General features: G+C 44.3%; 1 protein-coding gene across 1 annotated transcript in view; it reads right to left on the bottom strand.

Annotated features, from left to right (window-relative positions):
* LOC142802700 (uncharacterized) overlaps positions 1–21,593 on the bottom strand; it is an 87,687-nt gene extending 66,094 nt beyond the window's left edge. Inside the window, exons 1-3 of the mRNA XM_075887675.1 lie at positions 21,211–21,593; positions 15,151–15,405; positions 13,475–13,990 (exon numbers count right to left, since the gene is read on the bottom strand). Of these exons, the coding sequence (XP_075743790.1) occupies positions 13,475–13,990; positions 15,151–15,405; positions 21,211–21,593 (1,154 nt within the window). The remainder of the gene's footprint in view (positions 1–13,474; positions 13,991–15,150; positions 15,406–21,210) is intronic.
* Positions 21,594–24,437: the final 2,844 nt, after the last annotated feature.

Genomic DNA, 24,437 nt, shown 5'->3' with positions numbered 1-24,437 from the left:
CGAACAGTCACAACTTTTCCTTCGTCATGTGTCAACAGCAGGCTCCTTTCGTAAACGAGGCCATGGCAGCGTGCGAAGTGACCTTCATCCTCTCCCGAATCAGGATTCTGATAAGCGTGTGCGCAGGGAGGACCGCTCTCCATGGTGGTAGTGGTAATGATTAGGGGAAAGAAAAAATTAGGCGTCCTTTCTTTCCTCTAATCACTACCACCACCACCATGGAGAGCGGTCCCTCCTGCGCACACGTTTATCAGACTCCTAATTCGGGAGAGGACGAAGGTCACTTCGCACGCTGCCATGGCCTCGTTTACGAAAGGAGCCTGCTGTTGACACACGACGATGGAAAAATTGTGACTGTTCACGCTTGTCCTGTGTATACTTGTGCACTCGTTTCGTGTGTCTGTCTTTCTGTTTGAACAGCGTGCTATAAGTGTCGAGCTCTGACAGTTCTTAGTCTGCGCTCGTTCAGTGTATGCCAATTTTGTGCTTGCTTTCTGCTTCAGGTGCGCGCTGCTAGTTTCGAGATGCTTGCCGTTCCTAACGGGACTTCGCAAAATGTGGCTGTTGCTGAAACAGTGCACAATGAATGCTAAACTATCTCTGTAAAAACACGTTTCACTTTCGTGTTATACCAATTCCGAAACAGGGGGCATCAGCCACGTTTTAAAGCTACACCATCCCTTTCCGCAGTGTACGGTATATAGCATAGCTGTTATTCCACAATGGTTAGCCACTCTACCTGCTCTCTCTCTATCTATCTCTTGTTCTTGCCTCCCTTCCAATGTAAAGGCGAGCAACTTCGGCAACAACAAGAATAAAATAAAACTTCTGGAAGCGATGTATATTGGTGAAAATCATTTTGTTAATGAAGGCACGCTGTAAGTATTGAATTTTATGTCTCTGGTCACTTAATGTGTCAATACATTTCGTACCTGTGTGGCTATAGGCTTTGGGTGAAGTTTATTAGTGTTCCAGAACTTGGCGCTCATATGAATTTAATTTAATGCAGCTTGAATTTGTGAGGTGAACTTCAGGGCCTTTATGCAATTAATCTGCGTGCTCGTGTGTTTTGTTTCTTTTATAGTTTTGACCTTAAAGCAATGCTTCATTTATTTGTGCGACATAGAAAATATACAATCTAAGGTTGAAGCTCAGGGGAACATACAAGTCTGAAAAGATAAAAAAATGCAGCCTTGAAGATGACAGGTTTGCTTGCAAAAATGTCGGCTCCAGTGACACCGTCGTTTACACATTGTTTTCTAACTCGATTGAAAATATAAGATATAAGTGCGATCATGCATCATTTTCTTTTTTTTTTGCATGCATGTGGGTACTAATATTTCGAATTTGCCAGAAGAAAATGTGTCCCAATAATAATGATATGTTCATGCCAAGTCCAAACTCGTGCCCTTTTACGCACGCAAGCTATGCTTTAATAGCAGGCTTACTAATGATATTTAGTTTCGATTTCATGGTGCTTTTTCTTAAATGGTGCTGTTTATCGTGAAAAAAAAGAAAGAATATTGGTGGGAGTTATTCGCCAGTCGTATATTGCAGTCTCTCCTTTCGGGGGTAAAAATAATGAGAATATGCAGAACGAAATCTCAAATAACGGTGTTCGTTGCAATTGCTAGCACAGCCGTTTCGCAGAGCAATCTCTCGTTACTCCCTGGATGACCCAAGAATGTTGTGGCCTACGTCTGTCCCCTTGCCAGGCAATTCGTTCTATGGGTGGAGCCACTGGGGGGCTCTCACTTCCCCCTGTTGTTATGACCCCCCTCCCTAATCTCACAGCGACAAACATAATCAAAACATAACCCATGCCTTCCCCACCCCTCCGAAGGAACTCAATTGTCGGAGGAGGCCCCCGAGTAAAGAATACAGGTGCGGGATCTCGGTCGTATGTGAACACCTATCTTATCAAACCAGGCCGTCTGTGAGTTAAACTTGGACTCTGAGCGATACAAACCATGCCTATAAAATAGATTTTCTTAGTATGTTTCGGAAAGGGTCCACCAAATCTGACTTCAATGCCAATGCTGGCATACTGAAACGCGAATTCCAGGCTACCTTCAAGAAAATAAAATAGTAGCAGGCTTCCACGACACGAATATTAATACAATAACAAAGTAAAATACGAAAGATTAAAGGTAAGAAAAGTCACTACTGCCCATTTTACCTTCGTTAACGGGCTTTCAGGACTTCCGCTACCGGCGGAAACACCATACACTCATTTTAGTTGTTCTTTTTTTGCCCTTTTTTTATCACTTTCAGTTTGGTTGAAGTTTGGCTTCTGTGTTACGTGAACACCGAAGAAGACAAATTGATAAAACAGGCGAAACATAATGAAAAACCGGTTTCCTCGCGATAAGATTTTTTCTTAACAAGTGGGAAAAAGCGGGCTTGTTAGCACGTGTCTCTAAAAACAAAATAAGAAAGCAAAAACGGGACGAACAAAAGACTATATGGCATCACGCAATTGATGGAAATGTGACCATAAGTTTCGTTCATACTTGTGTTATGATTTTCAACCTATGCATATGTTTTTGCTTTCTTCCAATAAAAAAAAATCAAGTGCCAGTCAGCGTTTGATCGTCTTCGTGTTTTTAATTCTACTTGGATTTTTTCCTTTCTTTTTTTTTGCCACCCTTCCACGCTTCCTTTCTTAACGCGACCGACATTTCGCGCAGGCCTTGAGGCACGTCCGGTATCCGGTCATTCAGGTCCACTCTACCTCTGCGACACCCGAACACATGATCAGAACTAACAGATATAAATATACGCGATCACATGGTCCTCTTTGTACGTCGGCTTCGTCGCTGCTCCATTGCCTCTATTGCTCGCGATCCCATCGACGTTACAATGACTCTTACGTGGGCCTGGCTGAGCGAAGCTGTCGAGCGGAACAAAGCGTTTTGTGCTCCCGATCTGGTCGCGATGAAGCGTGTTCTAGACGGGATGAGGCGAGAGAGATACGTGATAACGGAGGCAAATCGCCTATATGTCGAGGAGGACGCACGCGAGACACACGCCCGCTGACGCGGCGAAGTGAGCGGCGAGTCAAGGAGCGGTGCTTCGATATTAGCAAGGCTCGAACAAATAATGCACACCCGTTTCGCAGCAAAGCTATCCTATAGGCGCGTTATTCACAGACTAACCTTATCCTTATCTTATGTTTTCCTTAAGTATTTGTACTCTTTACGTGCCTTATTATGGCAGAAAACAGCAACAAGGTTATAACTATAGGATTGATTTATGAATGTCGTCATTATCAAACGCACCAAATGCAGAGAACCGGTAAGGTAAACACTACACAAGGATGATGTTGGTTTGTGGAAATCGGCCTCAGTCTAGTACCATGTTCACTAATCGTCGGCGTAGTATAATAGTAGTGGTATAGTAGTAGTAGTAATCGTCACACAGGCTACGTGAGCAGACAGGGTATTTAATAAAGAAAAAAAATAAAACGAAATAATGACGAAAATACCAAATGATGACTGTGGTGATTCAAATGATAATGAATATGCTCAAGATGATAATGATGGGGAGGACGAAGTAGACCGATCTCATACTCGCCTTGTCTTGCAGCAATTGCTGTCTGATAGTTTTCACAGCTTGAATTTGGCAGAATTTCTTTAATGCGTGGTGGAAGATGATGGGCGTAGCAACTGCGATATTGATGACGATACTACTACAACTACTACTACTACTACTACTACTACCACTACTACAACTAATTATTATTATTATTATTATTATTATTATTATTATTATTATTATTATTATTATTATTATCATCGTCATCAATATCATAGTTCTCACCCCCATAATCTTGTTTTTGAAGCACCATCACCAAAATCATCAGTGTCTTTTTCTTCACTCATGATTCTCAGAATTTCGCCATGCCATATCTTTACTTTCTGCTGCTCCTCCTCCCAATAGCAACACTCGTTATTATGTCATTATTCACTTTTAGTTTCTCTTGCCACATTCTTTTTTCGCTGTTTGCATCACGATCGTACTGAAATGATCCCCCCTTTCATCCATCTCCTCTTCCCCAACGAAGACATAGCATCTCTCAATGACAGGAGTGCCACACATTTTTTCACAGTGACACCACACCACGAAGTGCAGGTTACTCGAACACCGCCTTCTGAAAGACTGCAGTACGTAAAAGAACAGCCTCACCTACAATGCCGAATCTCAAAGGAAAGCAAGCATCTGAATACAGAACTCATGATGATAATAATTATAATAAAAAAATCTTACTAATAAGCTCTACCCCAAGAAAACTGATTACAGCGTTCACAGGCCAGCAAGCAAACCTAGAGAAAACACACCTGAACTGCGTGAATCGAGAAACGTGGAGCGAGAGAACTTCGAATAGAAGCGAACTCATTCACTGTAGCCGGCTGATGAGTTTCGTAGAAAGCTCGTGCTGACATTGACTTCCGCAGCCGCTTTTGGCAAGCGCTCGTCGAACAAGCACTACCTGGAGAAAATTCTCATCATTCCAGTCCCTCGACCGAAAAAGGGAGTCAGTGAAAAAGCGTGCCTAAACTTCTTTAACTTTCGAACGTTCGACGAAACTCGTTGCGAATCGTGAAACCTCGCTTGACTTCCTCGCCTCCTCCGACAAGGCTCCCACCCCTTCTTTTTTTTTTCCTAACTACAATGTAAGCAGTCGTTGAGGTTGTTCACTATAAAAAAAAAAGCCTCGACTGCGTGCCAGCTTCACGAGGTTTGTTTCGTAGTTGAGAATGAGCAGACTGAACGAATGGCGCCAAGAAACGCCCCAATCTCACGAGAAACCAAACAAAAGTGACATAATAAATTGATAATTGGCCGTTCGAGAGGAAGCTAAAAACAAAATGAATTACCGACAGCTTAGAAATGCTCGGCTGCTGTAGAAGAAAATTAGAATAGAAAAGTAGGCAAGAAAGCGGAGGCGTTCTTTGAATGGTTTCACTCGAAAACGCCCCAATTCGGGCGTCGTGAGCCTTAAAACTGTGGAGCTTTCCACGTAAACAAAAAGCTCCTGCAGACGAAGCGTGAAGAGAGATGGCAATAGTAGTTACAGAAACGGAGGAAGGAAACATAGTTTTAAGTGTAACGACAACAGTTTTGTTTCCTTCTAGAGAATCTGTTGCTTTCTAGCTTTTTTTATGTCTTGAACGATGACGTACTGCTTCGATGATAAAAAATATTCATGAAACTTTTTTCCCTACCTAAAACCATCGCTTCTGTATTCTCCATATGGCCGATAGATTGCGCTTTAACATGTGAATTGACAGTCTTAACTGTTTCAACAAACTATGTTTTCATAGTAAACTACAGATCACCTAAAACTCCCGTACGAAGATGCGCTATAATCACGTTAAACGAACACAAAAAAATTCTCTGACGTACTTTTGTTTGCGGAACGCACTTACGCACAATATAAGAAGTAAAGGTCAAAGTTTCGATGCCTAGGCGAAGCAATGAATGCCGTAGGTTCAAATGCAATGTTGTACAAACTGCGGCTTCCGGTGAAGTTGCTTGCGATCCTATATCACGTAAGTCTACCAAACCCTGACGTTAACAAACGCGGCTGCTCCAGGGAGCAAAATAATTTTGGTTCTTGTCTGCAGCCTTAACGCGAAGAGTTGAAGACACAGGTCGTATGAGGGTAGGAGCCGTCTACTGATGTCTGTTAAGACAGCTTACGCGACCACGTGTTCTGTAAAAACTTGTTGCTGGGCTAGTTGGTACAAGCTTGCCGTGTTCTTTCTTGATGGTTACACACCTTTTTTGTGCTTTTTATCAACGTTTGCTACTACTGCCAGAGTAACTCAGTCCCATTTCTTGTGGCACCCCTTTACCCTTCACATCCCATCAGAGCCCGGCGGGGATAAAAGTCACCTCGAGTGTCCCAATAATTGCTATCCTAATAAAATAAAAGTTTAAAAAAACCCATGAGGAGGTCCACAAGAACTCATAGTACATTATACTACCACTTAAGGTTTTTGTTCGTAGGATGCACCATAATTCTCGGGCACGTGGCATAAATGGCGAGCTCACGAAACCGATGACGACGTGATCGTAAGATCGCGTCGTTTCGTTGCGTAACCCGTCGCTGACGAATACAGCGTCGCGTAGCACCCCACGCAACGAGCCTACAGTCAGTCGCAGCTGTAAATAGCGAAGTGGGCTCGGCTCATTGCGCAAGCACATATATTGCGGGACGCTCGAAAATGAGGGGAAGTGCCAACGGCATAACGACCAAGTTAGTATGGCAGCGTGCGAGATGACATTTGCTGTAATATAGATGGCAAGAGATCATGGGTACGCGTAAGTCACGGCCGGGTGATGTGAACAGGAATGCCGCAACTGGAAATGATGTGGCGTGTCGACATAACTGAAATTCACTTCCAGGCTTTCGTTTGTTCTTGATATTTGTAGTCGTCGTGGTGATAGATTCGATGAAAAAAAAATTGAAGGACACTTTAAATTTCAGAATGTGTTGTTTTTCGTCTTATTTATTTTTTACTTATCCTATTTTTAATTATTGTTACTCTTCATGTTTTTATTTTTATACTTTTTGCACACTCTCAACAATCACGTGGTCGCGGATAGATTGTAAGTGGGAGATGCCACAGCTGGCATCTTTCCAAGGCGCGGACGGACGGACGTTAGTATGACCCAATCAAAGCTCTTACCGTAATTTATGAAAGGAAGCCGCTGAGACGCAGTAGTCAATGTGCTCGGCTACCAAGCTGAACGTCGAGGCTTGATTCCGTCCGTGGAGTTCACATTGTCGATGGAGGCAAGAATGCTAGATGCACGTGTGCTTAGATTTTATGTCCCCTTCAAGAGAAGTCCAATGGGCCGAAAATCCTGTGGCCTTCCACGGTGGCATGTATCATAGTCATATGATAACCACGGCCATTGAAACTTCTCGCAGTTATTATGATTTTCGATATTTTTGCAAGTTTTGAGTTTTTTTTATCTCTTCCTTGCTTCCTATTTCTGTGAATGAACAATGGCGGGACGTTACGATCCTTGCGCTTTTTTGTTTCTTTTTTGTTGGCATTCGCGTCATCAGTGAGCAAAACACTGATCAGTGCTAGTGAGCACGGAATGCTCGAAATGCGTCGCCGCACTCGCCGCCTAATATGAACGGGGTCGAGTGCCACAAAAAACTAAAACAAAGGGCCCTGACTATTGCACTTTCCCTTGGTTTGTCTTCATCATGCGACCGAGACAAAAGAAAGTAGAGGGTGCAATGTGATCTGATCCTACGATGCAATAATCGGAATGTGCTTGACAGTAAATCGGCGTCACGTTAGCTAACCGATGCGTCGCCAAGAGCGCGCATTATATAAGTAAAAAGGAACCTGGGGAGAAAAATTTCACGCGTATTTGTCGCGGAGGCGATTAAGCGAAACGCGAAGAACCTATTCCCGAATCAAAAAGAGACAAAAGCCATGGTGGCTGGCACAGCGGGATTGAAAAGGGATTACGAAACGAACTTCTCGGTGCGAGTCGTGAAGAGGAAAGACTGTTGACAAATTTGACAGCACAGCAATGTGCGAGGACGTTCTTTCACGCCCTCTTCAGGTTCGAGCCGCAATTTTGAGTAAGTGAAGGAAATACCGAGCAGGAACTTCGAACAAGAATGATGGAAGATACGTGGTTTTCGTTTTTACATTGAGCTTGAATTTCATCTAGTTTCCTTAACCTAAAGCAGTTCGTTCGTCTTGTCAATATGATGCCTTTCCTGCACTCAAGCGAGAAAAAAAAAAAGAAGCTTGCAGATAATGACATTTCTTTGCGTGTGTGAATATACCCCCTCCTCCACACTTTATGTTCCGCTTCAGCGTTGGAAAGACATGAAAATTTAGTTTGCTTAATGTCCTTTAAATAATTCTTCACTTCAGAGACCATCAAACACGTCCTGTGCAGCTGCACTTGCTACGACCCACAGCGATGCCAGCTCTGGATGGTTTTGAACCTACTGGACTCTAGACCATTCTGTGTGCAGAAGATTCTGGGACCTTGGGCGTCTGCCTCAATTGCGAAGAAAGCGACTAAAGCACTCCTACTTTACTTGAAGACAACAAACCTGAGCGACCGCCTGTAGACAGTGTGTGCTCCCCCGAGTGCGCTCGTGATTGTGCATACCTTCTTATCTCTCTGCAACCACTTTTCTCCCCTTCATCCCTTCTCCAGTGCAGGGTAGCAAACGAGATGTGCATCTTGTTAACCTCTTTGCCTTTTCTTGCATCTTTATCTCTCTCTCTCTGCATGCACCAGTTCAAGAGGGAGTGAGTGCCTTGTGAATTCGCATTCATTCTTGTTGCAGGTTCGGTTCAAATCAGTCAACGCTGGGGTAGACTATAGTTAAGCATGGTCGAATATCGCAAGAAAAATTTCAGTTGCGTGCTTATTTCTGCGTGTTTATTTGGTTATTTGATAACGCATAGACAACTAAAGTGATTTGGATAGTCGATTTTCTGCTTTTTTTACACCACTTTCAGTCCAGTTATTAAGTCCGGAAGAGCTGAAAGTCTGCTTTATCTTGAAATAATACCAATAAATAAGGGGGGGGGTATCAAATTCGTACTTTTTTTTTCACTTCGGTAGTTTTTTACTAAATGTTTCCTTGGTACCAAAACCAATATTATTCCAGTTGAACGGTGGCCTGATGAGATTGCGAGCCATGAGATATTAGCCTAGAAGACTGCAAAAGTGTGATTCTAATTTGGAAGCGTCCAGAGATTCTGGAACGTCGAAAACGAGATAGAATTCTGTGCCATCATTGCAGGCTTCTTTTTCGCCTGTTTTGAAATGAATTGATCGCTCCACCTTCCACGCAAATCTATTTACATTATGAGATTACCTCCGCTGGGGACGATTACTTTTTTAGCTGAAGTAGATGAGCCGAATAGCGAGTGGTATTTGGAGGGAGAAATAATTCCCCTGGTAATTCGAGATAACACTGTGGAATAATTGGCAAGAGAAAATTACAGCAAATACTGACGCTGCGAATATTATGAAAGCCTACCCCCACCTCGACCCCGTCAAGCATTCAGATATAAAAACAAAACCCCTAATGCACAAGACCTCTTCACAATTTTCGCTCTAGAAAAATAAAAAAGGGTGTTTATGATTCCTTAAATTTTGCCTTCCTTTATGCAGAACCATTCTACATGTATAGAGATCAAGAAATCGAATGTATCTGTGTCTTTGTAGCGCCGTTACCAAATTTTCTTTTCTTTTATTGTTTACAGCTACTTCCCAAGTAGAGGGCAGTTCACCAAAGACTTCATCGGGTTAATTTGCTGTCTTTCATCAACCTTTCTCACTTTCCTTTATTTGTACATCGTAGAAATAGGGATGCAGGCTTGATTATACTAGTAGAAATGCAAAGAATGAAGGATGACCGAAGAGTCGTAATACAGATGAGACACCTGAACATGTTCTGCGTAGAGGAAGCCATCAAAGTAAAAAAAAAAGACAAACAATAATTGATAGGAGAAGATTGAGGTACGCTGCAGCGTAGTTCTCCGGATTATCGAACAGAGCCATGGTATCTTGATCAGTGCATGTATTGTACAGGTCTGCCGTATTATTACTGACGCATTCGGAACGCGTTTCGGCCGATTCAGACAGAGATTGTTATTACGACAATCTACTTTGAAGCAAGACATCGTGGTCTCTACTGTAGAGCCCGACTCCAGTGCTCCATGCAGGGATGTGGTCGAACGCATTTACACGTGAACGGAACGCAGAAGCGCTCACGCGTACACTTCGGTTGCGCTGTAACGGACACCACGCCAAGAACTTCGTTTCTAAATCTTTCACTACGTGGCGGTCTCTCGTAGCCCCGGAATCCCGAGACAGAGGGATTCGGTAAGAAAAAGTCAGTCTTTTGTGAGTTTGCCTTTGACGACTCGAAGGCCTCTTTTTTCTGGCTCGTTATTTCAACACAAAGGTATTTCGCACCCAGGTTCACCAAGACTTCACTGACGTATATACATCAAGGATTTGACTTTGCGAAATTAACGCTATCAATGGAGAAAGAAAAAAAGAAACATCGGAGGAAGAGTTGGGACACGACGAATAGCGCTCGTCGTTATAATGACTGATCCATTGAGGCAACTTCTGGGCTTGAACGCGCTTTATATCTTTCATACATTCTCTCTCTCGCTCTGTGCTCTCTGTGGGCGAAGCGGGACTGTGCCGCCGTCTGTAAGTGCGAAAACAAGTAATGCGGCATGACTCGGGCAAAGCATGGCAACCAAGATTGCGCGCCGGCACGCAGTCTTGGAGACGATGTTTAAAGCTTCTCGATAGCAGTGAAGAAACCTTATCGAGCGAGCATCAGAGTGTCGCCGAAGCAGTTATCTTCTTTGCCTTCCGGTTTGCGCTAGCGGGTTACAGCACGTAATTGAAGTCGCGTAGCTTCCACATGCACCAACGATGTTTCATCGCCAACTACTTCGAGTGTGATAACACCGGATTATTTATTAAAACCGCTGCAGTAAGCAGTGCAAGAGTACAACGATGTCGACGGGCAAATTTGCTTTGATGGAGCGAAACTGAGGCCCCTGGTAAATCGAGATAACACTGTGGAATAATCGGCAACGTGGAACACCGGCGCACGTTCGTGGCTCAAGCTACAAACTTGCCAGCACTGTGCGGAGAAGTTTTCGGACATCTTCCACGTGGTGTGGGCATGCCAGTCAACACCTTGCCTCACCTCAAAACCGTACCCCACCAGAGAGAACTGGGAGGCGGCCCTGCTCGGCTGCTCCGACCTGGCGAGCCAGAAGGCCCTGGTTAACCAAGCCCGAGTCGCTTTGGACGCCAAAGGGCTTCTGTAATGAGGAGCCAACCTAGTGTTTTTGAGAGGTGGCTCGCACAGGGCCACCACCTACATACTCCCTATATATAGATATAATGAAGTTTTTTCTCTCTTTCTCTTTCCGCGTCTCGCGTTGCTGAAGCGCAGAATGCGTTAGCGCGGGCGTAGGTTTCAGAAGCGCACATCGTCCTATTTCCCCCCGATAACAGACGATCTTGGCCGGTGCGCACATCGAGTAGCAGTGTTTAGGGTGTGCTTGTTGATGTATTCTTTGCATGTCATTAACGATACGCCGTGTTCAGGTATATGTTAAAGACTTCAGTTACCACAACGGTTAAATTATGATGATGTGTGGTAGTCGTCGCCATGGAAACGTGCCACTAGACGTCAACGTGGCTGTGTCCACGTCAAATGGTGCTATAGCTGCGAAACTCCCATAGAAATAGTACAAGCTGTTATATATTACTACGCAATAAGCACTACTTCTATGAAGAAACGTCTCACTTTCGTGTTATGCCGATTGGTTGGTTAGACCCAAGAGGAGTGGCTCAACCCCCCATCACAGGGGGTCAGATCGGTATGACGAAGGGAGCAGCCATGTTTCTTTCTCTTGTTTGTTTTCCTTGTGTAACGTATATAGCTATTCACAGTGTGAACAAGAGACTATACTAAAAGGCATGAAATAGAGCCGACTGGAATGAAAAAGAAGAAAAAAACAAGATTATTTCTGCCTTTGAATAATTTAAAGCGACTTTTGGGGACCGCGTGACATTCCATTATCCTAAACCATCGGAATTTCGTCCTCCCTGCCAACGCGCCGTCAAACCAGATTTACGAGGCTTGGGCTGTTTTAACGTCTCGAATTAGAAATATCGAAAAGAAGCGCGTAGAAAACATCGCAAGCTTTGTCTCTCTCGTCTCCTCTTACTCTTAAGTTGTTTTCATTTCGCAGTTAAAGTTATTGTCTACTTTTGTAGGCAGACCTTAGCATACGGTGATGTCGCTAAAAGAATTCTTTCCGCTACTTGGAGCGCCGTCAAGGTGGCTCGTTTGTCAGAGCCAGCTTGCCTTGAGCACCTTCGTGTCCATTACCGTGCCCAACAAGATTAACGTGCATGCGGGTAATCTACGACAGGGTGTCGTCCTCTCAAGCTTTATCGATCAGCTAACATAATTGTTGTCGAAAAGAGCAGAAAGGTGGTTCCTATGATTATATTATCGACGGCTGCCCCAATGTTGTGCTGCAAAAGCAAACATTAAAACCGGCTGCCCACTGTAGCGGAAAGTATGTATGCTTCCTAAATTAGGCCTGATCCTCTTTAATCGCAGCTAAGCGAAGAGCTACTTGAAAGCTGTAACTGTAAGATGAAAAAAAAAAAAACAGTAGGAAATCTATGGCCCAGATGTCTGGAAGAGAAGGAAAGCCATGTAAATCAACCTTGGTTTCTTGGTTAGCTTCTTAGGTACACAATACGATTTTTGTTCGTTTCTTCATCAAGCAGGCTTAATAAGCCAACCGAGTGAGATCTCAACGATCGGTAAACTATGAATGTTATGACGGCTAGAGGCTCTGTAGTCACTGTTATGGTATTCAGCCGGCAAAAGTGTACATTCTAAGGTGTGTGTGTGTGTGTGTGTGTGTGTGTGTGTGTGTGTGCGTGTGTGTGTATCTGTGTATGCGTGTGTGTATGTGTGTGTGTGTGCGTGTGTGCGTGTGTGTATGTGTGCGGGTGTGCGTGTGTGTGTATGTGTATGTGTGTGTGTATCTGTGTATGTGTGTATCTGTGTATGTGTGTGTATGTGTTCGTGTGCGTGCGTGTGTGCGTGTGTGTGCGCGTGTGCGTGCGCGTGTGTGTTTTATTCAGAGGCAATAGTCACTGGAGCAAGGATTCGGACTTTGCCTGTTAAGGTGAACAAGCGAAAACAGGGCTATCTTTTGTGCGATTAGGTAAAACTAAACGTGATTGTTTGTTCGCAACGTGTACAGTGAATATACTTAACCAAACGCTAAAGAAATATTCTTACTTTTAAGTCATACCCCGCAAAAATATACTTTGAAGTTTTTTTCGAAGTTGTAACATTTAGCACGCAAACACTATCCCATATTTTGAACATGAGTACACTAATTGCACTTGTCAACGGTCCACCGACACACCAGATAAGTTATAATATACAATGCGATTTCAAAATTTCCACGTTATAACGTGTTTTTGGATTGAGAGAGAGAGAGAGAGAGAGAGAAAGAGAGATGAGAAAGAAAAGATGGGATGATAAAGTGAGACTGCTAACCTGTTTGCTGCCATGCCTATTGTGGGAAAATACAACGGTTGGAAAGAATGCAGCGATAGATACGGAGTTTCGTGTGTATAGAGTCCCCGCCGCGGTGGTCTAATGGGGCTCGAGTGATGACCCGCAGGATTCAATGCCGGCTGCATTTCGATAAAGGAAAAAACGCTAGCGTTGCGTGTGGTTAGATTCAGGAACAAATATAAAGAACCCAGAGTGGTGGAAACTACGGGAGCCCTCCACTACGTTTTCTATCATATTCACATCGTGATTTTGAAAGTGTCTAATCGCCGAACTTTGTATTGTATTGCCTATATATTGAGCGAAAGTGATACGCACTGCAGATTGGAGCTTGGCGTGACCAGGTCCCCGATGGTGGTGAGCGTTAGCGTGGACCAGTAAAGCGAGGCGAGGTACTTTCGGCCCAGCGCCTTCCACTCGGGGGAGTCCGGCTTGTGGTAGGTCCAGTCGCCGTCGTAGTTTTCGAACTCGGACAGCATGTAGTAGAAGCAGCCGAACCAGTGCGACAGCAGCAGCAGTATGTGGATGAGGTTGACCACGCGCCACAGGTTCGGGTAGATGGTGCGCGACTCGACCATGTAGTAGAAGCGGTAGCAGCGGTACACCTTGATGAAGCGAGGGAAGCGGAGCAGCGGCGCGATGCCGATCTGGAACTGGAGCAGGTCGAGCGGCGTGAGCGCGAGCAGGTCCATGAGGAACGGCTTGGAGCGCACGTAGTGGCCCGCCAGCTTGCGGGCCTCGCACACCATGAGCCCCTGCTCCAGGTAGCCGGTGCGGAACTGCACCACGATGTCCAGCAGGTACACCAAGTCGGCGAAGCTGTCAGCCACGAACCTGCGTGCGTCGGCCGCAGGCGGGGAGGGAGGTGACGAGTGAGCTCCGCGCCGCTCACTCACTCACTCACTCACTCACTCACTCACTCACTCACTCACTCACTCACTCACTCAATCAATCAATCAATCAATCAATCAATCAATCAATCAATCAATCAATCAATCAATCAATCAATCAATCAATCAATTAATTAATTAATCACTCAATCAATCAATCACTCAATCAATCAATCAATCGATCGATCAATCAATCAATCAATCGATTGATCAATCATTTATTCGATCAATCACTCAATCAATTATTCAATCAATCACTCAATCAATCACTCAATCAATTATTCAATCAATCAGTCAATCAATTACTCAATCAATTATTCAATGAGTCAGTCAGTCAATCAATAAATCAGTCAATCAATCAATGGAATATTCATGAAGCTGAGGTCCACAGTCCATGCAATTAGCTATTGGCTATCTAAATTGCATGTGATCACCCAACCTTAAGTTCACTCTTACAAGCTATGGGTGCTGTATTGCTGTTGTGTGGGAAGTTATTTTGCTCAGTGGGCCACCGAAAAGCGTTGATATGACTATTTATCGCCCACCCAGAAAAAAAGAAAAAGAAATCCTAATGCGAAAAGTTTGCCCCACTTTATCTACTTCTCTGCGATATGACGCTTTATGTGGCAAAGCACCTTACTGACGTAGGAGCACTTTTCTGATTGCGCCAATAGGCAACATACAGAGGATGATCGAAGGAGATAGAAAAGATGAATAGCATGTAATGTTGTGCTGCAGATAAAATTAAATGAAATGGGGACAAAGAAAAAGAAGACAGAGAGAAAAGATGGAACGACAGAAAGAAATAGGAAGATTGAGGAAAACATAAAAGGACAGACAAAAGAGAGAGAGAGAGAGAGACAAACAACAGGAAGCAAGCATAGCCATCTGCAGTATATTACAGTAAAGCGAGAGGAATGGAAGTGGGTTGAGAAGGAGGAAAAGGAGGAAGATCATGTCACATGGCTCCGCTGTTTCCTCACTCTTCGCGCCACTAGTGCGTAGCTGTCCAAATGTGCGACTCAACACCGCGAGGCTTTCGCATATATCAGGAAACGGCGTCGGCGCACTCCATGTCTGCACGCTAAGCAGCCGTACACGTACCAGAGATGCACGGAAGAGGTCTGCAGCTCGGTGAACGTCTGTCTGAGGATGAGCGCCCATGCGTTGTATAGCACGCACCAGGTGAGGATCCAGAGCCAGACGAAGAGCGCGTTCTCGTCCGGATTGATGACGCCCAGCAGAAGGCGTTCGCAGTTGGGCTTGGAAAAGAAGCGAGGTCGAGAATCAGCCGCCGGAGAGGTCGCCGAGTCGCTGCCCGTCGTCCGGTGCGGCTCGTTGATGTGGCGAGTCGAAAACCTGCGATTGCACGGTCATACCGTTAGATATGTAAAGACACAGAAGCAGAGGCAGCGAGCGCACGCACACTGTCACTCATTTGACTAGTACGGCATGTCGCGTGCCCCGCCGCGGTGGTCTAGTGGCTAAGGTACTCGGCTGCTGACCCGCAGGTCGCGGGTTTGAATCCCGGCTGCGGCGGCTGCATTTCCGATGGAGGCGGAAATGTTGTAGGCCCGTGTGCTCAGATTTGGGTGCACGTTAAAGAACCCCAGGCGGTCGAAATTTCCGGAGCCCTCCACTACGGCGTCTCTCATATTCATATGGTGGTTTTGGGACGTTAAACCCCACATATCAATCAATCATTCAATCATGTCGCGTCACAAGACTAAATAGGTCGGCAAACTCGCGCCCTAGGCGACTCACCCAGACTCTCTCAGTCTCAAATCGAGTCTTGAGTTTGAGTGAGTGAGCTGAATTTCGGTGAGCTTCAGTACGAGTGAGTCTAGTTGAGGAAAATTCTAGCGAGTTGGAGTCCGAGTAACTTAGGTTAATGAAGAAAACTGGTTAATCGGAATACGAGTGAGCCTTAAGCGCAAAATATATTTTTAGAGGCGAAACAGCTTATGAGGGAGGCTTTGTCCGTCCGTCTCTTGCTCTTTTGCGCGGCGTCCACCCACGGCTGAGCATGAACGTCTCCTCTCTCTCTCCCTCTCTCTTTCTCCCTTTTCGTGTCGTCCACATCTACACAGCACATGCGCCCCCCCCCCTCCCTCTTATCTCCTCTAGGAATCCTTTACTCCATACAGTTTCCTAAATTTAACTATAGGGGGCTCTGTCGCTGCGATCGTTCATCGACTTTGGGAATGGTGGGAAGTACACACATTTGCCTAGTCTTCGTACTTAAGGGCGGTGAATCGTACTTGCGGCTTCGTTTTTTTTGCTAATTCGGTTTTGTTTTGAAAGATTTATACCGTTTGAACTTCGTGACCCGATTTGGGAAAAAGTAAGTCTAAAAAAAATAAGGTGGTGAAGCGCAACCGCTGAACATTTGCAGATTTTTGTTTCGTGAGAAAACAGCTCCAAGTGACACGAACACAGAAGGAGCCAGAAGCAGGCCAGAAGTACGAATATTAGACATTTGTGCGTACTACCCATCATTCCCATGCTCACCGAAGCAAGCACCGTGCGTTGCAGCTCCCACAGATACTAGCGTCAGAGTTTCCTCTAGTGTATAATAAGGGAACTCTATGGCTGCATACTCCGCTGGGCGCCACGGTAGTTCTGTGGTATAAAATGACAGAGAGCGTGTGCCTCATTCTCTCCTGTACAACGCCGCGATGTGCGCCAGCGTCAACGCCACAGCCAGTGTCGGTGTTAGCGCCAGCACAAGCTCTCAATAAAGCACACCATCTCCCCACTCAGACGAACCATCTCTCTTCTGCTTCGCATACACACTTAGTTCCCTTTAGTAAAAGATGATGTACTCTTGTTTTTTTTTTTGCGAGCCTGAGTAAGCTTCACATTTTGGGCCGATCTATGTTTGTCAATAAAGATTTGCAGGAGTAGTCCTTATAGCCTATTGTGCAGGTCTGCTTGCGCATGGTTTTGAACAGTTTCTAGAATCTAGTAAATATCACGGAGTAGTCAGTGTATTCGTTAACAGCACACGTAGAAAGGCAAATTCGCACTGGTATAGTTTTTGACAACCACAGACGCCCAACAGCCGTCTATCTTCCTGCTTTCTGCCGTTGCTAAATCTCCATGATCATCTAGGCAGTTTATCATTATTGGGTTTCTGTTCATTGTTATATCCACTTATTTATCATTTTTAGTGTACGGTACCACAAAAAAAAAAACAGCCAAGAACAACGAATGGATTGATTGATTGATTTGTGGGGTTTAACGTCCCGAAACTACCATTTGATTATGAGAGACGCCGTAGTGGAGGGCTCCGGAAATTTTACCACCTGGGGTTCTTTAAAACAACGAATGGATAACTTTTCTGCCTTCTTACACAACTTTCCTCACATGAGACGGTTAAGCAAGTGATTTGCATTTTGAGCGCCTCTTTTGCTTCAAGCGGTAATCTTATGCGTGTATCGCACGTCTAATTTATTTAAAGGCGTGGAAATTGCAGGTAGTATGACTGAACATAAAAGAAGTTCACATCATGCCTGGTCCTATGCTTATGTGAGTTATATTAGGTAAGAAAACATTTATATCAAAGGAAATAAGGTCAATACATTATTCATGGCGCATCTGTGCGTTGCACATTGGCTGTGCTGAAGTAGGATGAGATAAAGAAAAGGCCACAGTTAGCGGGAAAGTTAAAAAGATGTGACCTTATTATGCGCGAACATTAAAAAAAATTTTCTCGGTGTTCCAACCAAACATTTTTCTTTTCGCTGTATCTGACCTAGTAAACCAAATCTACACCAGCGCCATTTTTTAGTGTTCGTGTACCGTATACCATAACTCTGTCACAGTTAAAGACATCTGCTCTTTGATATATAATGGTTTGATATATAATGATTACAATTTAGAGTGCGTTTTTTTCATTTATTTGAATTTCATTTTTTTCATTGCTAGAAACTTAGCAAACACTTTTCAAGAGGATACTTATGTTTTTTGGTGAAAATATTTGCGCTCCGTTCCAGAAACAATAAAAACCCTCTTGTTTAAAAACCTCGTTGTAGTTGAAAAAAAAAGAAAAAAAACTTTTCGAAGAATAATGACTGAAAGTCCTGAATTAGATTTCTAATATAATCTAAAGCAGAATATTTTCACTAGGGGTGCGTTTTTTTTATACGAATGAAGCAGAGAATTCAACGTCATAATTACTACACTACCGTTAAAAAACAAATATTGTTCCCTATAATTTATTTGGTGTAATCGTCTGTTGAAATATTTTGGTTCTTTATGATATGAATGTAAAAAGATATATTAAAATATAGTGATTGACATAAACCCTCTTAATATTGCAAAGCAACGACTACAAGATGAATTATATGAACTATCAAACTTCAAGACCCGTCTAAACATTTTCTGTCACTCGTTACAACTTGTAGATTGTGTTACAACGATCATAAAGCAGAGTTCCCGTTATAGCTCAGCACACGTTTTGCGTGCAGATGCAGCTTGCAAGGAAAGATTGATTTCTTGTAACCCGTCGCTAAACTGAACGCGACATTTGATGCGAATGTCACGAGCACAGTCGCAACAAACTCCGGGCGCAAACACAGTAAAAGAGGCTTACGCAAATGCAGGAAGACCGAGATACGCTTCATGCTTGCAAGCTGTCCCTCCCGGCCTTTCCTCTTTAAAATATTGAAGTGTCGCGCGTTTAACAAAAAAAAAAGAAGCGAACGCACATGATGGACTTTCGCTAACGCCAATGGCAACATGCTTTTTTTAGGATTGGGGTGGGGGGAAGGCGAAAAGAAATATGAACGATATCGAACTTCGAAACTTGCGTGCGTATCCAAAGATCAAAAGAAATGTAGAAAGGGCAAACGCTTTCGTGTTCAGAGCGACGACCGCGCAAGCAGAGGCCTTCACTCAGAGCCATACTTCTTGTCCTGGTGCGCGCATAAATTCTAACACCCAACGCTACAGTATGAGTATAGGTAAGAACATCATAGGCTTATTAGAGTTTACTGCTTTTCCCCCCTCCCTATGTTTGTGATCTATTTTATCTGTATTCTAGTACAAACAGGTAAAAATAAGAACACTCATCAACACGAAAGAGAAGAAGGTTGCGAAAAGCACACCGCTAGCCGCTTCTCCTCTCATCCCTCTATTTCTGTACACTTTAGCTTCTGTACACCAATCTCTATCAAGTAGGCCAACTACACTCTATGCAAAAGTGAAAAAAAAAGAACTTTGACTTTTTCTTTTTGCGAGTCCCGATTTGACGTTTATACGACCTTCCTTTCAGAGAAATGCGAGCTCTCCTAAAGAATAATCATACTCTTCTTGGACATCGTCCGGCTCATGTCCAAGAAGAAATGAGCATGGATCGGGCACGTAGCGCGTAGGCATGATAACCGCTGGTCATTAAAGATAACTGACCAGACTCCAAGAGAAGGCAATTGCGCGGGGGGAGACAAAAAAAGTTAGGTGGGCTGATGAGATTAAAATGTTTGCAGCTATAACGTGGCAGCAGACAGCACAGGACCGGGTTAATTGGCAGAACATGGGAGAGGCTTTCGCTCTTCAGTGGGTGATTCAGGCTGATAATATTGATGATTATTATTGTTGTACTTCAAGTTCCGCTGGCTATTACACTGTCGTACAGGACAAGAGATGGCTCGTCCGAAACAAACGCTCTTCAGTGGAACATAATTAGGCAGAAACAGGTGGCTTCTAGCCCTCGAGCCAGCAGCAGCTCGTGAGGAGCAGTTACGATGACGATTAACGGTGCCTGCTAGGCCGAAGAAAAACTTACAAGAATGATGATACTATTTTCTGAGAGGAGTGAGACTCTAAAGGTAGTTGACGTGTCTATTTAAACAGGCATTATTTCTGAGAACTAACTGACAACGATGCCAAGGAAAGTATAAGGGATATAATTTGTAGAAATTGCAGTGTAAATGTGAAGAAAGAAAAGCGGACGAAGAGATGACTTGCCGCTAGAAGGAAAAGAACCTGCGACCTTCAAAAAATGCATCTGATGCTCTACTAACTAAGCTGCAGTGGCGGTCATCTCCTCGTCCAATTTGTAGGGCATACATGCAAATGTACCTGAAAAAATATGTTAATTTGCCTATTCGAAAATCTGGAACCACAGATAATTTATCATTACATACGTCGCTTTAAAGGTACAGTAAAGTGAAATAATGAATTGATTCATAATGACGAATTGTGATCTGAGAAATCTACTGTCATTAATTTCATCATCATAGATTCGTTAATAGAGGAGAGAGTCAAGGTCAAAGTTTTAATTTTGAATTTCGCGCTGAAATCTTCACTCAGGACGTCACTGATAATCGAAATGTATTTTTCGTACTTCAGTGTTATCGGCTCCTGCAAATTCCCTGATACTTGATATGCTAACTTTATAGCACCATCAGATGACCATGTACTTCTTCTTCATCTGATTCAGATTTACGCATGGTCCAGCACGTCTGTTAGAATTTATGACGCCATGGCGTTTGGTGTGAAAAGTTCCTGGCGGCATTGCCACCTACATTTTCTTTGCGTGTTTTCTCATTTACCAAGCGTTTTCTCCCAGAGAAAGGGGCGTTTCTGGCATTGAAAAAGGGTACATTACTAATACGAGAAAAATTGCATTTACCTTCAGTGTCCCATGCTTTAAACAATATCGCAGCCAAAGTACTCCATACGATGGTTAACTAGGGCAACTAAAACGCGTGACCCAGGTAGTAGTTACTGAGTTGATTCAAACGGTTCGTTAGGGTCTTTTTTTAATTTGTGACTACGTCTGTCCAGAAACCTTCATTGCTGTTTGCCCCCCGTGTTTTTCCTTACTCATTATTTAGTGAACCAGGGGTGAATAGTATGTTTCTCCTCATTTTCATGGCACATACGTGCTAGCAGTACATGCGTACATCACACTACGCCCACAGCAAGGCAAAGGCCCTTCCCATGTTCCACTAATCAAACCGGTCCTCTGCTTCCTGCTGCCCAATTATACCCGCAAACTTCCTAATCTCATCAGCCGATCTAACTTTCCGTCTTACCCTTGCGCAATTGCGTTCTCTTGGAACTCGGTCTGTTGCGCGTAATGACCAGCGGTTATCCTTCCTACGCGTCTATCCACATCCAGCTTCTCAGTAAAATAAAGAAAGGAAGTGGCGCCACCTTTTGAGGAACGAGTCCTCTCTCTTGAGCGGCGGCTTCTTCTGGATGTGGCTGATGGCTCCAGACAGCTGGACCGTGGTGCGCAGCTTGAGCCAGCGTGAGCGGCTGGCGCTTGCGGCGTTTGCGCTCGACGGCAGAGGCGTGCCGGAGTCCGTCGGCGCCGGCGAGCGCGGCTGGCCCACGCCTCCGCCGCCTCCGCCGCCTCCACCCGGAGTCGCCGCTGGGGGCGGCGGCACCGAGAGCGAGCTCGGCTCCTTGGAGGCCGACTCGTGGTCGGCCGCCGAGTCGGAGCACGAGGACGAGCCCACGCCGCCAACGCCGGCAGTAGCCCTCGGTGGCCCTTCGGCCGAGGGAGTGCGTCGTCTCGTCTGCCCGTCCACCATCATGGCCGGACGGGGCGACGGCGTCACCGAGTCACGACATTCGCTCTGCAGTAGAGGAAACGAGAAACCACGTTGTGTTATACTATATACAAGTCGTCAGGGTAGCGATGACTGTCATTCGTTTCGCGTACGGCACAAGTACCAACATCGTAAAGCATATACATGGTCATATATGTTTTACCCTCCTTTCTTTCTACTCGTCCTCTTCACTCTGACTTGCATTTCTCAACCGTTAGCTATAGACCTGTTCCATGTCTGTAAACAGCGGTAGGTGCCGTCGACATACAGAGACGCTTGTAGCGACGTCGAGGTGTACAGGCTCCACCCAGACGAGAGGATCGCCACCTCCCTCTATGACCATGTGACAACTGGCACCGCAACTGCAAAGCTGCCTCCGAGCGCGGAAGCTAACTGAAGAGGGCTGTAGATTACGGAAGATAGCAACGATGATAAACAGAGAGAAAACGCAAATGAAAGAATAAAAAGAAGTGCTTTCTACTATCTGCGTAACATAAAATGTAGTATCTTAATAAAATCAGAGGAACATTTCAGGTTGTCTCGTGCATCACAGCATAAGTAGATATTACGTCAGTTCTTGTCATTTCCACAAAAGACAGCTTATTACAAAAAAAAAACAAGCATTCGAAACATCCAACATATTGAGAGATAAAAATAGCCCACACCGAAGGCAATACAACAACAACAAAAACATTCGAACAGCTCCGCCTCACGGGCACCGATGAAACAGCGAAACTATAGTGGCGTTCATTTAGTCAAACTAACGCATTTCTATGTTTTGCCAGTCTTTCTGATATTTTGTATCACTACTTCTTAAACACTCTTTGCGAAGCCTTGGGGTGGTATAATACAGCCACCACCTTTTATAACCACAAAGTATCATGTGAGAATAGTACGGCTATGGTAGCGTGCATGTAATTTATTGTGCTCGCTGTTGAACTCTTCCTTTCAGTAGAAGTGCCTGCGGCTCATTTGTTGGTACATATGATGCCAGCAACAGTTATCACGAATTTGAACATGAAAAGCTCGACAAAGAAACACGTTTCTGTTAAAAAAAATCGAAATGGAGTGCGCTGTCGAAAAAAAACAGCTTAGACAGGCAGAGTTTATCAAAAAAGAAATTTGCTGCATATCAGCGGGCTTCGCAGCAAATGTCGAAGCACGATAGTGTTCTGCCTGCTTCTTTTCGTGAGTGCGTTGCAATTTCAGTGCAGCCTAAGAAACACCATGGTTGCTAGAATTACGTATCTAGATTTTCTAGTAAAGGAACACACCACCTAATATTTACGTATTGACATTTCGCCTCAGTTATGAGAAATGTCTGCTTTTTTTTATTGACGATGCTCATACGTATGAACGCAGCCACAAATTCAAGATGGTTGGCCACTCAGCGAATCCCGAAACTTTGGCCTGGTGGCTAAATCGTGTGAGAGCAAGACATACAGACAGACCGAAATTTCTGCGTTCAAGTATCCCAAGAAAGAATATGTCAACTTTAAAAGGGCTCCCTTGCTTGATTCAGTGCGAAAGAAGTCTGAATCTAGACATGTCTGACGCCGAGTTGCGACCCAGAAGTGTTAGCTGCTGAGGGTGAAACAGTTGCGCAGAAAAGACGAATCGAAATGCACTCGCAATACGAAGCACAGAAAAGCCGTTTGTCTCAAAATAGCGTAAGAGAGTGCGTCTCTCTTTCTTCGCGAAACAAAAAAAGCGAATAATATACAGACATGCGAAACTGGCTAGCTAAGTCCGGCTTTGCGTGAAGGAACAAATAGGCCAGATGAGGCGAGAGACATTCCAGCTTCGAAATAACGAAGAAAGTGAAGAAACGAAGACGAAGAAGAAGTGTGTGCCAAGACAAAGATGTCGATAAAATCAGGGAAATTAGAGGTTGTCACATAATAAAACAAGCACGACTGGACTGTGTTACAGATATAGGAATTTCAGTATACTGAGGTAAAGCAAAAAGAACAGCTTTAACGAGAACAGCGGAGGTGACAGAAAGTACGGTGAGAATAAAACAAAAGCACTGTGATGAAAAACAAAAGGTGGGGGATTGAAGAGGGGTTGAACGCTTCTCCAGTTTTCGCGATATCCTGCTAGCTTTCCTCCCGCACCATTTGCACCACGTCCTGCCCCCTTTCATGGTCCATTGGGCGGTGTCGTCCCTCACGCTGAGGGGAAGAAGGCTGCTTTCTTGGAAGGCGCACGGTGGCTCTGGGCCACGAAATGCTTTCGGAGCCGGGCATTGCGAAGGTTACTCAAGTAATGGGCAAATGGTGAAAGAGGTGATTCCTGGAGGTGGACCTGTAGCAGGAATTTGGCTAAGGGGGTGGGTCAAGGCCCTCACCGCTTTTTTTTTCATCCTGGCTACGAACCAGCCTATTGGGGGGGGGGGGGGGGGCAGATGTTTGAATGGATGTAAGCTATGGCCAGTGAGAATACTATAGTTCACGACGGAAGGAATTCACAGATATCGAGCTATCAATATTATGAAGAATTTGAGCATGAAGGAATTGAAATTCGCAATTGATGCAACATTGATATTGCAACATTTATATTGCAACATTGATATGCAACATTGGTATATATGCAACAACACGCCATTTTAGAAAGAAGTTGAGTACTATACGGATATACTAGGTGAGGTATTTGCCCTGCAGTGCACGTAATGACTCTCGTGATTACCACGATGCTACGAAGGAAAAAGTTACGCAATTATTCACTGAGATAATTCCACAGTAAAGGCAAAAAGAACTGAATAAGTAATAAAATTGAGTGTTGAAGAATTTGTTGCATCGTGAGCACAATTTGTCAAAACTAATG

This window comes from Rhipicephalus microplus, chromosome 3, assembly GCF_043290135.1.
Source record: "Rhipicephalus microplus isolate Deutch F79 chromosome 3, USDA_Rmic, whole genome shotgun sequence".
NCBI lineage: Eukaryota > Metazoa > Arthropoda > Arachnida > Ixodida > Ixodidae > Rhipicephalus > Rhipicephalus microplus.
This window is presented reverse-complemented; position numbering and strand designations above follow the sequence as displayed.